The following is a 15,284-nucleotide window of genomic DNA, read 5'->3' as shown; positions in this document are numbered from 1 at the left end:
ACGATCTCTTTAGTCTGCGGGGAGATCATGGATTAGAAGGCTGAGATGAGGAATTATACCACATAATGCCATGTTAAGCACACGATGTAAACACGCAACACATTACATCACATATCACCAGATACCAATCTCAATCCAAAGCCTGTTTTTGCAGGCTACAATGTTATGTTACAGGATATTTGCAATAGATTTTATGTTGATTCGTGTCCTCAAGCAACCATAACGCAGTTGACAGTGGTTACAAATTCTGAATAAAAGGCTAATTTGAAAAAGCATTTTTGTCCTGACTGTTTTAACAAGTCAGAAGTCTCAAATAATGTGGCAAGAAGTCCTGGAGGAATCCTGCCTAATATCTAGCAATAATGCTATAATCCCCATAGTCTGCAGGGAGATCATGAATCAGAGAGGGAAAGAGAGATAGACGGTGACGTAGCAAGAGATCATGTGAGAAGCAAAGACACAAAAAGAGAGAAAGATATGTGAGAAGTTGTAAAAAGAGCAGGGAAGGAGAGGAGACTGGCTGAGAAGAGAGTAAGGTGTAAAAGGTGCAGAAAGAAGAGAGAAGAGCAAACGATAAGAGAACAAAGAAAAGAAGTGAAATGAGACATCCTCTACAGAGGAATAGAAGAAATCAGCAGTAGAGAGTAAAGATGGAGAGAACAGAAAGACAGAAAAAAAAACAGTAGGAAATTCCCCTCAAGTGTGTAAGCGTCTCCTGAGAGGATCACAGATCAGAGAGACGAGTGACCTTGTGGTCATCTGTCAGCCCCTCTGACTCTGCTGGAGGCAGGATCTCTCTCCAGGGAAAGAACACACTGTGTCATACACACACACACACACACACACACACACACACAGAGTATACGGAGGTAAACGTATGTATGCTCCTACTCACACACAAACACATATAAACAAAGCAACGGCAGGAAATAACACAAAAGCTTCTGTTTTCACCTACTGAAGGGAGTCTGTATTGTTTGTAATCAGAAAACAAGATGGCCTCATTGCATCCAAAAGGCTTTTACAGCTTGGCTGGCATCCTCGCCAACACAGTCAACTTTTCTATTTTCAACTTCTCAGAGCCTGTCTCCTGAGGCTTTTACGACTGCACTGTATTTTATATATGACATCCACCTAATACAATAAGCATACTGACTGCTGTGCTCATTGTAGATTCAGATTCTTAGCACAAGGTCCACTTAATGGAAATTTTCAAGCACAGTCCATGCTTTCATCAGCAAACAGGAATATCAAAAAATCTGTACTCGTTCAAAATTTACGTAAATGTGGCATGACCATGGAGCGAGCTAAGCTTTACTGTCTAACGATATGATCACACATAAGGATTCAAAAGGCTGGGACAGTAACATCGGCTATTTATTGTGTGTCCTGGCTCTGCACACACTCCCTGGGTTTAAGACTCAAAAAACACCCAGCTATACCACAGGGGAGAGAAAGTCTCAACTTAATGCAAATATCAGCGACAGGGCAAGCGAGAGCCAGGCAAAACCAACTGTGAACATCTTGACTCCAGTGGAAATTGAAGCACAGATTTGTTTACTTCTCCAATCCAGGATTGTCACAGTCTCTGCTTTCTCTACTATGTGTCTTCAACAAGTTAACAATAAATAAATAGATAACTCATAACAAATCGCCACCATTGCTGGTGTGTCTTGCAGCAGTGGACACATAGAAAACCAACCATCAAGTCAGAGCAGAATAGAGTGCTTAACATCACATTTCCACCAGAACTACAGATTCATGAGAGGCCAGATACTGTATTGTACCTCTATGGGCATTGCCCTGGGTACTTTTAATTGTAGTTTTCAGCTAAGGGGCCCACATGCTCATGCGTACAATACTTCCTCAACAACAGTAATGTCCTTTAAATTTCAATAAAATTCAAACTACCAGCATGAAGTGTATGTGCAGTGTTGGCTGTTACTCACAAGTCCATGTGATGCTGCCTGAAGCACGGGCCTGAAGCAAGTGACAGATGGCCAGGTGAGGAAGGCGTGTGGGTGGGTTTCAGGTTGGAGGCTGCACAGTTCAACATGGTGCTCTGGCTGGAGTCGACAGCTCTGACCGTAGCTGAAGCAGGCAGGAGCCAACTTCTGCTCCCAGAGTCCAGGGAGAGTTACCTGCTCCTCTCTATGTAGCGAATGCTAATATCCTTTTCCTCAGTCACTTTTGTTAACCAAAAGCTCGACACAACTCCGTATACCAATGTGCAGTAACACAGAAGCGGGGGAAGTTAGGCTTTCCGGCACGTGCATACTTGCGAGCATGCTAACACGCTAATCACGATTAGCACTAAAACTAAAAACAGACTTCGTTGTTACATTTTAGAATACAATTACAATACATCCTCAGCCCGGTGATATAACTTCAACCAAAGTTATTGACATATTCCTGTTCCTCAGTCATAGCCATATTTTTACGTCCAACTAGCTTCTCACTGCCGCCGGTCGCGTTTACGACCCGCCCCTTTACCGTTACCTTTACTGACAGACAACCAATAGAATTAAAGAACTGTCAAGATGGCCGATTGTGTCTGGCGTTGTAAGTTACTACAGTGCCCTTCATGTGAATAACATCATGGTTTTAACACTTTGCTGTTTAAAGTCCCAATGAACTGCCAAAATTACTCACACGATTACCGTATTTACTCTACTTTATAGCATCATACCAGAACCTCTCACAGAAATTATTCTGGATCATCTGGACCTTCCATTTTTTCAGAATGGGCAAAACTGCCTGCAATTACTTTAATGTTCATTGGGGATCATATAACCTATAATTACTGGCAGGCGCAGGACATTTTCATGCTGGTTGAAGCTACATTGCCTTATTGAAATCTATATTCTCATTCTGGATGACAGAGCTGCCATAAGCGAGGTCCATTACAGGATGAAGGAATCTTATGTAGGTAATGTTGTGTAGCGCTACAACATGTCCCCTCAGACATGGAGGCATCAGTTATCTGCCTGGAAATTCTGATGCTAATGTTACATCATTTTAATGAGATAAAATAAATCTTCTTTGATCACTGGAGCAGTAAAATAAATGTAAATTACAGTTTACCATAACACAAACTGCAACATTGAACTTGTATGTATGTGTAGTTTATTGTTGATTAACCACAAAATGCAGCCAGTTTCTAATTGCAAAATACATGCAGGATGCATAAATATACTATTTATCATCAAGTGTCTCCAAGTCTTCCCAAGAAGAATTTTTAAAGGATGAGGCTGGCAATATTTTATAACTCTGATAATGTCAACAAATACAATTAAATGTGTATCGGTTCCTACCAAGGATGTACAGCTATAAAAACTTGTTGCAAATATATAGCTATGTTTTTATTTTATTTATTTATTTTTTCACTACAGTTATGCTGTATTTAACTGTGGATCTGGTACTGAGAACTTAGCACAACAGGACGAGGTATGTATATATGGGATTGACTCAAAACTAATTATAGCATCCATTTTCATCGCAATGAAGGAGTGTGTCACCCAATGCAATGTTGTGGCTCACTGAAATTTAATTGTTGTTCAAATTAAATTGTTTTTGAAAAACAATGAAGGTTGACAGCACAGAGGAATTAGATTTATCAGGCGTTGGCTACAGAGAGAGCACTTGTTTTCAAGAGAAATTTATTGTTGGTTTTGGTCTTTTCATGGGACTGGCTGACAGTAAGAAACATAAAATATCACCAGGCAACCTTTAATGTGGGGATGGAGTTGAATGTAGATGGATACACATTTATATATATATATATATAATGTACTAATGTAGACAGATGCGTTTACACAAATCCCCTTATTATTCACTATTTACTGAGCAATTGGGGATTAGTGGTTTTGGTCCTTGTGTCAGTCAAACCTGCTGGAAACCAGCTTTATCCCATTCGTCCTCTCTAACATTTGGCCCTCCTGCCAGTGATCCTCATCTTGCTGAACACCTCGCCCACACCGCTCCCCTGCAGTGTATTTTCAGCACTTCCATCCATCCTCCACCTCAGCATTCTGTGTGGACAATGTTAGCTTTTCCTCTCACTTCCCACCTCTGAAAACCCTCTGCTGAGGTGGGACATGCTACTGGGACATCTTTTGTAATCTAGGGTGTTTATTGGAAAAACAGCAAAGTGAAATGTGGGAATCACAGTGTCCACAGTGTCCTAATGACGGCAGCAGGTGAGACCAGGGGTGCCATCACCAGGTTCCCCAGAGACCAGGTTCTGGTTCTGGACCACAAAACAGACCTGCAGCTTCCTCCCATTCATAGCATGCATAATATTATCAGGTTGGCAGCAGTGTAAGTGAATTCTGCAATGATGTTACATGCAGCCGGCTGTGGGTCATCTGAGGTTTCTGTGGTTCCCTTACTAAAATGTGGCGACAGCCTGATGCAGCAGTGATTAACATTTTAAATCAAGAAACCCGAATGAGAAAGGGTCAGATGCATTAGACAAGCTGCGTAAGGACAGACTAAATGTTGATGAATGAACAAATCTGGTCAGATTACATATCTACAGGATAGGAAAACAAATGAAATGGTCGTCACTGTTTATAACCTCATGTGTTTTTTGTGTTTATTTTGACTGAATGCTTAAAGTATGTGTGTAGAAAGATTATCAGATATAAAATGGATTGTTTATGTCTCACATAGGCAAGCTTTACATAAGCACTGTATTGTATTGTTGCTTAGACAACACAGCAAAGCCCCAGACACAGTGAATGGTGGGTGCCATAGAAGAATGAGTGGAGGAACTTTAGGAAGAATGGATGGAGGGTCAAAACAGCGAAGGACAAAAAAAAAAAGGAAGGAGAAAAGACTAGGAACTAAGAGACCTATGGAGAAAAACTAATTTGAACATAGAGAAAATAAAAATAGAGAAATAGTTCTTTTTTATTTTGAAGATTGGTGATTTTCAAGGATATATACCTTATATATGTGACTGAATTTCAGTGTGGGTTCTACAGCTGTTTTGCAACAGATTTTAACACTTAGCTGAGGTAAATCAGCTGCATTTAAATAATTGTTCTGAAACTGACTCATGACTGTGTGGGTTTGTGATCAAAAATCCAAACAAACATCTCACTAAAGCAGCGACAGAACACCATCAGAGTCAGAATTTTATCACAATATTTTTTTTTTCCAAACTTGGCTTGGTAATTTGTGATAAAAACAAACACTGTAAACACATTACCTTGGAAACAAGCCCTCGGCGAAGCATTTTGTGTTTGTTGCAATGCTTAATTTTCCACCTCTGCCTGCAGGATTAGTAGTCATCAAAACTTAAAGTTGAGTTGTGAAACAGTACTTGCTGTTTTTAAATCCAGTTTCTCTTTGAGAAGTTGGAAATAACTCAACTTTAACAAATACACCAGGTATGTGTGTATAGACAAGAATGTTAAAGGTGAAGGTCAAAGGTTTTTTTCCTCCTCGTATTATTCAAGATTGCAGAGAAGGTAAAGAGCAAATTGACTGTCAGCCCACTACTGTATCACTTGAATGAACATTTTCTACCTCCTCCCTCTCTTTTACACTCTGCCATCCTGTTCATTTTTCCATAACCCACTCACTACTTGTCCTAACCCTTTCTCCATCTCTTTCCCTTTAACCCCTGTTCTCCTCCCAGCCTCTATCTCCTGCGCTGTCCCCATTTTCCTGTTTCTGTAAAAAAATTTTCGTACAGGTTTTATAGCATTTTTCTCTTTCTTTCTCGCTCCCTGCATCATCTCTCTCTCTCCGTGCCTCCATCCCTCTATCTCTCTTTCACTCTCTGACCCAGAGGGCCGTGTTGCGCCGAAATCCAATCCCCTCTCTTTTTTAAACCTGCTGTTCCATTTCACTCCCATTTTGTCACACTGCAGTGCACACACAATACCTGCTCCTCCCTCATTTCAACCCTTTTCTCTGTCTCCACAAATACACACACACATTCACACAAGCGTGCACACACACTCACACACACACACACACAAACATACTCACAAACATTTGCACAACTGCATAAACACAAGTGAAAAAGAGGCTGATACAGAAAAAAAGACTTAATTAAGCCATCAATAAAAATTTGACGCTCTTGGTTGGACACACACACACACACACCGTACAAATCTCACACCCTCCCTTGTAGCTCTGTGGCCATCCATCACAGCTTCACTGACTCCGCTCAACCTCAACTCAGAACCAATCACACAGAGGTTAGGGACTAACGGAGTGCTTGTGAATGTGCGTGTGTATCTGCTTGTGTGTTTGTGTGTGTGTGTGTGTGTGTGTGTGTGTTTAGGAGAGTGAGAGAGAACCACCATTTGCTTTGGGAACAGACACTCAGGCGTCTCATGCCTGTAAAGCCTGTTTGAGAAGAACTGAGTGAGAGGCAGAGCGAGCAGAGTGAACTGTAATCTATTGTTTACTGTTGAACAGTTGTGACTACTGATAATGTGTAGTGGAGAGTCAGGTCAACTGTGAAACACACCTACACACACACACCTCCATATTGGTACTGTGCCAATATTATTCTCAACTTCTACATTAATAGTAAATGACATTTATTCCATCTTTATTTTCAATAAATAAGACTCAAAAATACACTTAGGCATCAGAATAACAGTGGAACACATTTTCAAGGCTAAAACCTTCAGCAAAATGCATCGTGAGATTTGGATGATGATGCCTTCTTCACAAGCTCTGGAAACAAACACAAGAATTATTGATGTACAGTTTAACACTCTTTTATGAAATATTGGAGTAGTGTTTTATGAGACTAACTCCAGGAGAGCTCAGAGGTATTAAAGCTCTTACAAACTGAGATCCAAATAATGTTATTTTTGTCTCTCATTCAAGATGTTACTGCTGTTCTATTTTGCTGTCTGGTCCACGAAAGAAAAAGAAAAGGCTTTTCATTAATGTATTAATGTTGTTGTTAAACTAAGGTCCTGTCCCTTGTACCATATTATGTAAATGAAAGTGACTGCATTACAGTTTTTGTTCTGCAAACTACGGTTCTTGATTAGAAAAAGATGGTGATAGAATCAGAGCCTGACATTTTGGAGCATTAAATAGCATTAATAATTTGTCCATATTTGTTGTTGACAATATTATCCTCACCTAAACCTTACTGTATTAACAAAAGCCCTCATCATTACTGTCTCTATATACTTCTAACTAAGATGATATTACTTCACTGTTGTTTGAGAAAGAGAGCAGCCCCAGTCTGTATCCACTGGTTAGGGTTCGCTCCACAGGGCAGGCAGATGTGCGTGACCACCTTCACTCTCTCTGAGCTGGTATACAGAGGCAGCCAGATACTCTCCTCTGATGCAGCCGAGTCAGCAGCAGAGTTCTAGGATCGAATGCAGAACTATAATTAATTGATGTATTGACAATTACAGTATATTTAAGTAGATTACAAGTATTGGAACAATAAGGTAATGATAGCTGTTTCTCAGCTACACCACAAAAACAAATGAAATCAAATCCCTAAGTGCAAGTGTTTAATAGCAAATAAATGTAAACCACAAAATGCTTCTTTTGGGCAATGGCCTGCCTGTCAGTGTACTAATCTGAATGTCAGAAAGAATATAGTCTTCCTAAGTGAAGCAACTGGTGCTAAAACGATTAGTCAATTAATTCATTAATCAACTGAAAGAAAATTACGTGGCAGCTATTTTTTATTTGATTGGTCATTTGAGTAACTTTTCAAGCAAAAATGTAAAACATTTGCTGATGGGTTTCAGAGAGAACAAGCAATATGAATATGTTACCTTGGAAAATTGGAAATTGTGATGGTGATGATTTTACACACAAAATAATTATGAAAATAATAGGTTACTGCCCTACAGACAAAAATGTGTTGCTGCTTTAAACACAACTACATACCTGTGGAACCCAGGCCATGTAGCAGGGCGGAACAGCTGACACACTGGGAGAGTCATGTTGGTTCTCACATAGATGGACACCATCAAAACTACATCCTTCCAACTGGAGACCTCCAACCTGAAAAAAAGAGTGAGAAAGAAAGTGAGTAGCAAGAGACAGGAGAGGGTGGGGCAAAGAGAAAAATAAAAACTAAGTGATCATAAGAGTATAAACAGAGAAAAAGAGTTACAGAGAGGATAGCAGCAGATTAAAGAGAAAGCAGAGACATAGAAGCCAAAGTGTAGTGAAGAGAAGAGAGAAGAATAAAGAAAAGAGGCAAAGAGGATAGAGAGCATGTAAATATGGAGCATGAGAGGAAAACACACATTGCCGGCACCAGATTAGTTTAGCATGTTAGGCACATAGTACATGAGACCGAGCGAGCGAGCAAAAGAGAGTTTATGTTGGTGAATTCATCCCAGTGACTCAGGGATTTTCCACAGTAGGCCAGACAATAAAGGGAACTCTGGCATCAAGTCAGACATACACAGACAACTACTAAATCACCATAATCTGTGGGAGAAAGAGCAAGAGTGAGCGAGAGACAAATCCAGAAAAAGCTGCATTGTATGTATGTGTATGTGTGTGTGCATGTGCATGTAAGAGAGCTCATTGCCTCACAACAATTATCCCCTTTCTCTTTCACTGTCAGATGTCTGAGTATTTCCCTTCCCTCCCTGCAGCTGCAGCCTCTTTTTAAGCACCCACACCCTTCCCTTCTCTCATTGTATATTTTCACTAAGTGCATGTCAAGTCGTGCCAATTTTTATTGGCATGACAGAAAAGAAACAAATGCCTAAAAGTATTTAAATTGTAGACAGTACAATTATATCACCCTTAAATCAAAGCATGAAAGGCAAAGAACTGAAGACTGAGAGCCGCATTGTACAGCATGTGTGCTCCCAGTCCTTATATTGTTGGAATTTCTGTCTGTCAAATGCATCAAAAAGCACAGGAGACCTGAGATTACTGCTGTCAGAGGCAGCAGACTAGTCTAATGGCTGTGCAGCAAACTTTACTTTCTATCTAACTCTGTTTTCTTCACTCTTTCAGGCTCTGCCTTCCTATCTGCATCTGTATTCTACTCTCTATGCAGTCTTTTTCTCCATTATATTCCAATTATCACTCAGTCAGAGTCTGCCTTGTTTATAGTGGCAGTATTCTGCAGCTGCATGGGGGTAATATGCATCTGCTGTCTGCATATATAATCAGTAGGTTAATGTGGGTTTTTTGTAATTTTACCTTCACTTGCAGCTTGGCCTGTGCAATGGGACTCCTCCATGAAGAGACAAACACCAGACTATCCATTGAACAACCCATGGACCTAAAACCACAAAAAGATGTTACTAACTTCGGGCATTCAAGCTCTGTCTGTCTCACAAGTGTGTGGACTCACACATAAACCGACAAGTGTCCAGGGTTACCTGGCAGTTTCCTGTCTCAGAGCGTTGAGGAAGGTATCAGGGTGGAAGAGCTCAGACAGATCTAGGGTGTCTGACAGAAGAGCTTGTCTGCCTGCACGCTCCACCCAACTCTGTATACACAGACGCACAGAAAAAACATACACAGAAACACACACACAGATAAATGAACCAAAAACCTAACAAATAACAAATAAACATTCCAAGATAACACATAATTTCAGAATAAAATCAGTTTCACACTGCAGTCAGGGAAAACACTGAGTGGATCAATAAAAGATAATGAGAATACACACAATTTTCTTTTGGTTCAAGTGGTGGAATCTGACACAAATAGAGCTGACTCTGAATTCTTGAAGTATTTGTTCTAAATATCCACCCTCTCACCATAAAGAGTTTGGTTACAGAAAACACACATAGCTAATGTTTGTATCATATTTGCCTCTTTAGACTGTCATAGAGGCATCGATATGTGAGTGGAATAATCATAATTTCTGTCCGAGTCAGTGCGCATTTGTTAATGAGAGATAAAAAGGGAGTTACAAACTGCACAAGCTAAACACAAAGTCAATAAAAATGTGTAGCCAATTGAGTATTTAACGTCCTCTTGTCTTGTGTTATCACCACATCAACAAGCTGATAACATTGGAACCTCAATTACCCACTGATGGTATACAGTATGTGTGCGCACACACACACATATACAGGCATAAACACCCAGATTCACATTAGAGTACATACTCTGTATCTACTATATACTTAGACATACAGAGCTAGGGGCGTGTATGTGTGATAACAACAAAAGATGTATTGAGATACAAGTACACAAACATAAAGTATGAATCTATATGACTGCAGACAGACCCCTCTAAGCCTTATCAAATGTGTGCCTTATTCAGCAACATCTGTTTTGATCAGGTAGGCAGCCTCCTTCTGTGTCACTGAAAAAACTAGTTAGTTTTGTCAAAGGCAAAGCTCAGGACTCAACCTGATATTATATCTCTCAATACAATCTTAGTTCTTAGTTTGTGTGTTTTTCTTTGTAGCAGAGTGGCACAACAACTGATTTCACTGCCTTTTTTACATTTACAACCAAGCTTATCGTGACAGAAGCCTGTATGGCTGCCATGGCCAGATTTAAGCCTCAAGAGTTTACCTAAGATCTATTTTGGGCCCTTTTTTGCATTTCTGTTTTTAACAGGTAGGCAGTTTTCTCTAAATCACCATAGAAACGAGTGGTTTTGGAGGTCAGCTGAAGAAAATTGCTGACAAATAGAGGCAGAATGAGCAAACATCTGATCCAATCTCTATTATAAATGGATTCATTTTTAGCACAGCATCAGTCTGCACTGGCTTTAGAGATAAATTGGGATGAGCATTATGCTGAGAAAAAAAAAAATAAGCACAAATGCAAGCCCACATACTTGCAGGCAGATGCGTGTGTGCACACACTCAATCATGCATACGCACAGAGGCAGACGTGCACCAAGAAAATTTTTTTGGTCAGTGTAAGCTGATAGGGATTGTATTTATGTGCATGTATGTGTGTGAGCATTTGAGTGTTTTCAAGGTCATCCTGCGTGTCTGGGTGCACTGCTGTACTGTTAGCTCTTTATTCTTCAGCAGCCCCACACAGCAGCAGCTCTGGCCGACTCCGCCTTTATTAGACTGATTAGCTAACAGGACACAGACACACTGCTAACAGAGATATCACTCAGTACTGATGGGCAGAAATAGACAGTTAAGGACGGTGCAGCCTCCAGGTAGACACACGTGAAGACAGATGGAGTGCAGGTAGATGGGAAGACTAGCAGAAATGAGAGATGACATGCAGGCAGGGGAGGCATACACACAAACAGATGCGTAGGTAGGCAGGCAGGCAGGAACGCAGGCCAGCAGACAGGCAGGCAAGCGCAGGCAGTGAGGTTCGCCCACACCAATAATGAAATGCATCAAATTCACATAGAAATAAATTATTTTTGAATGTGTGTGTGTATTCTAGTCTGCCAGAGCATATTGAGGTAGGCGTACAGTCAGACACAGTTGAGAGGAGTCGAAGAGGAGTTTCAGCCAGAACCTTCATTTCTTGGCACCAACCTAAGGCTGATACTTCCTAGGACCTCATGCTTTTATACAATAATCCCCTTTTATTTATGAAGCACTTTTGAAAACAACATTAGAATTTTTCTGGCATGGTTTTAGTCAATACATTGCTTTGACCACTCATAAATAATTTTAGTCTGACCCATAACTTTGAATGTACTTAGTTTGGTCCTTGGGCCTAGGCTCAGCTAAAGGACTTCTGTCATGTGGGGAAGCACTGGAAAAGAAAGGTCTGTGAGCTATGTAGGATTCCGGAGCATGTTTTTAGATATCTGACGTGCAATGTCCTTTTCAAATAATTTGACATAAAGAAAATCCTGTAATATTCATCAGTACTGGAGGACAAGTCTCCCAGTAGGATATGGTGTAAATGCCTGATGGATTTAAATTGATCCCTCAATCATTATACTAATACTGATTATAAAACTCTTAGGCTTCTTAAGGCTTCTTCCCAAGGGCATCTGGGTTTTTGTAACATCCAGTGAGGCTGTTACCAAATGCCTTTGCCACAAGTGCACAGAAATTTCACCACTGATTTCTTTTGCAGGAGACAAAGGTCCCTTGATAGTAGCAGGCCCATGTGAATTTCAGTAACACAGAACAGATCCAAAATTGTTTAGAAATATTTCATGATTACAGGCAGGAAGAATTCTTTATGTGCCTATGAGAAAAAGGGAGAGACACAGACTGATAAAGGAAGAGAGTAGAGTATTTTTCTGTATGTACAGTATACATGTGTTACCTCACCTGTGTGGCAAGAGCCCGTGTTACCACAGCTCTGAGGTACTGCATTGGCTCCTCTGGTCCCTCCCATTTATTCTGCCATGTTGAAGGACACTGAGACAGAAGGAAACAGGCATAGACAGATGGGGAAGTTATTTAGAGCCATAAAAATACAAAACAAAAAAAGAAGCGTCAGCAAGTCAGAAGGTAAACTGTCATTTTCTGCTGTTGACATTCTGTAATCAGTTAGCTATGTTCTTCAGTCGGGCTGCTGCGTGGTCGACTGAACATGCCTCTGTCTCGCTCACTAGATGCAGCCGTCAACCCAGGAAGCCAGAGCCACAGCTTGCAGGACGACTGCAGATTGACTTCAGTTCTACTGAAGAAACCTTTGAGGGAAAGTAGGCACTATCGGCCCAAAAAGACACTAGAATTGCACCTAAACATCTGTTTTTTAAATAGTGTTGCTAAGGCAGTCTTCAAAGTCACTAACTCATGGGATGTCCTAATTGCAAAGTGGTGAACACGTATAACACATGACCTCAACATCCCTGTACATTTGTTGTATATCAGCCCCCTCTCTCCCTACATTTTGTCTCCTCTATTATTACTGTTACACAGATAAACTTGACAACACTGGACGCTGTTGATTCACCTTGAAACTATTCCAAATATACATTTAAACATTGTGTGCCACTAAAAGGCATATGCTCTCCTAAGCTACGCCACCACTGTGGCCTAACTAAGACACAATCAATAATATCCATGTTTTCTGTGACTTCTGATGTCAAAGTTGGCAGAGTGGAGTGCCTGACATACTGCACCTCACAGTGACAAAGGACTCTTGCACATACAAACATGCCAGTCTGTCTGGCTCATCATGTAAGTACATGGTGCAGTCCCTTTGACTCATTGGTCTCTGCTTATCCATCTGCCTGAGCCGTCATACTGAAACTGTAGTAAAAGCCAGAGTGTTGCATTCACTCTCACACAAACACTTCCACAGAAAAATGATGTTGTTTTTCTGTAGAAAACATTTTAAAAAATAAATTTCAAAGCAGGAAGAAGTGTGATGTTTTTATAGTGCAACAAAAAAAGTGAGGGGGATCTACTACAATCTCCTACTAACAGTTAGAGTTGATCTAAAAATAACATAATTCCTTCCAGATTCTAATTTAGTAGTTTTAGTTGTTCAACTTTAACCATACCTCAACCACTGAGACAGTTGATTAGAAAACAATCCCGTAGTTCTGAAACACTCAAATGGTTCATTTTGGAAGGCACTGACAAATGCAATATGTGTGTGTAGGTGGCAATAGAAAACTTCCCTTAGGAGACAACTGTTCACTCTGGAACAGGTTAGGCAGTTTGTGTTGCTTAAACTGTTAAACAGAGATCAAGGATCTGCATTACACACACACATGCACAAATATGCACAGTGGGAGATTGAGGATTGAGAATTTTATATCATTCAAGCTTGAAAGTCACAATGGAACTAAAAGGGACTTTGTATGTCTCTCAGCTGCAAGTCAACCATTCAGTCAGTCTCTTGCTGTGTGTTTGTGTATGTGTGTGTGAGTGTGTGTGGAAGTGTGTTAGGGGATAAAAACATAAACTTTATTTATGAAAATGTCTGAAATGTCTGGTGCAAATACTAATGTTTTTAAATCAATAATAGGTTAGACAATTTAATGATGCCAGGAAACACATATTGTTCCAGAGCTACAGGCATCCACTGAAAATATACCAGAGCAGAGTTAAATATATTTTTAAATTATTTTCAGGGGCATTTGGTGAAAGCTAAATTCTTAGTGCAGTTTTAGACCACTCAACCAACATAACTGTTTACCTGCCAGACAAACGAATAAACAAACAAAAAAAGTATATATCATGAATACTCTCCTCTTTGTGTTTAGTGAAATCATACTCAACCAATGCTCATGATTACACATATTATCTTAGGAGGCATGCACATGTGATTTTGTATTTCAGCTCATTGCCAGAGCACTTAATTCATGCAGATAATCTCCAAGGTAACTTGCTGAATTTTTCAAGTAGCAGCTGGTGTTTGCTGGCAAGCAAATGTTTTGAATAAGAAGATTCCTCTGACCACTTTTTACTTATGATGAGTCAGTACTGACATGATTACTACAACTGGCACTGAAAAATTCACTGATACCAGATTGTTTAACCTTTAATCAAAAAGGCATCCCAGCATCACTCGCCATGTCTCGATATTAATGATCTTTCCACTGACTAAAGGCAGTGGTGATATTTATTTCTGATTTACCACTCTCTTCTGATGCTTGGGTAGTTTCCAAGTATCTAATTATTTTTTACTGCACAGCTGAGGAGAGGGGCAATGGAGCTGATTCCTCCAGAGCTGTGCCTGCCATACTTTTACAATTTTACAACCCCAAATGGTCCATTTTCCAAATATATAAATCACATCACCAGCTCTTTCTGTTCCCCTTCTCTGATTGAAACTGGGCTAATCAGTAATGGTTGGTTAAGTTAAAATCCTGTGTTGTCCTGCTATTTTTCAGCAGTAGCAACAACCACCTGTTAACTAATGTGGAGATATTACATGTAATTATGCCTTTTTAAATTATTTATTGAGGAAGCTGAATACATAATGCCTCCTACAGAAGAAAAAAAAATCAGGTAATGTTTTATCAGACAGATAGCCATATGGGATTAAATGACATACTGTATACAGTAATACATTTATAATACGCATTATAACTACAATGGAACATCCTACATGTAGAATATTTACCTGTTCTTGCTCATGCAATGTTTTGTTTCAATTATTTCTTATTTCTGATATTATGCTTATTTGTTCAGTGCTGAGTTCTCACACAAAGAAGACTGCTTTACTCCATTTGTGATAATTTCTAATGCTATTTAGTGCTGAGTCTCATAGCATCTACACACTGATACACTTCTACACAAATGAATACAGTTATGAAAAAAACAATCATCTTAACCACTGAGTCAAGATAAATTAATACTGAGGAAAAAAAAAAACAATCAAATTAAATTTTGGTTGCTTCATTTCACTTTGTCGTTGCATGTTCTCTTTCTTCTGAGGGAGGAGCAAGT

The 15,284-nt window shown here is 39.8% G+C and overlaps 1 protein-coding gene across 5 annotated transcripts in view; it reads right to left on the bottom strand.

The window, feature by feature from the left end:
- Window positions 1-6,557: 6,557 nt before the first annotated feature.
- LOC108886628 (cytoplasmic dynein 2 heavy chain 1) overlaps window positions 6,558-15,284 on the bottom strand; it is a 97,640-nt gene continuing 88,913 nt past the window's right edge. For all 5 annotated transcript variants that reach the window (XM_018681602.2, XM_018681604.2, XM_051065363.1 and 2 more), the window contains 5 exons: window positions 12,204-12,293; window positions 9,357-9,466; window positions 9,175-9,256; window positions 7,894-8,010; window positions 6,558-7,357 (listed from right to left, as the gene is read on the bottom strand). In XM_018681602.2, the coding sequence (XP_018537118.1) occupies window positions 7,196-7,357; window positions 7,894-8,010; window positions 9,175-9,256; window positions 9,357-9,466; window positions 12,204-12,293 (561 nt within the window). In that variant the 3' untranslated portion in view covers window positions 6,558-7,195. The remainder of the gene's footprint in view (window positions 7,358-7,893; window positions 8,011-9,174; window positions 9,257-9,356; window positions 9,467-12,203; window positions 12,294-15,284) is intronic.

The sequence above is a fragment of the Lates calcarifer genome, linkage group LG21, assembly GCF_001640805.2.
Source record: "Lates calcarifer isolate ASB-BC8 linkage group LG21, TLL_Latcal_v3, whole genome shotgun sequence".
NCBI classification, from domain to species: Eukaryota; Metazoa; Chordata; class Actinopteri; family Centropomidae; genus Lates; species Lates calcarifer.
Note: the sequence above shows the minus strand (reverse complement) of the source record. Positions and strands in the feature narration are given on the sequence as shown.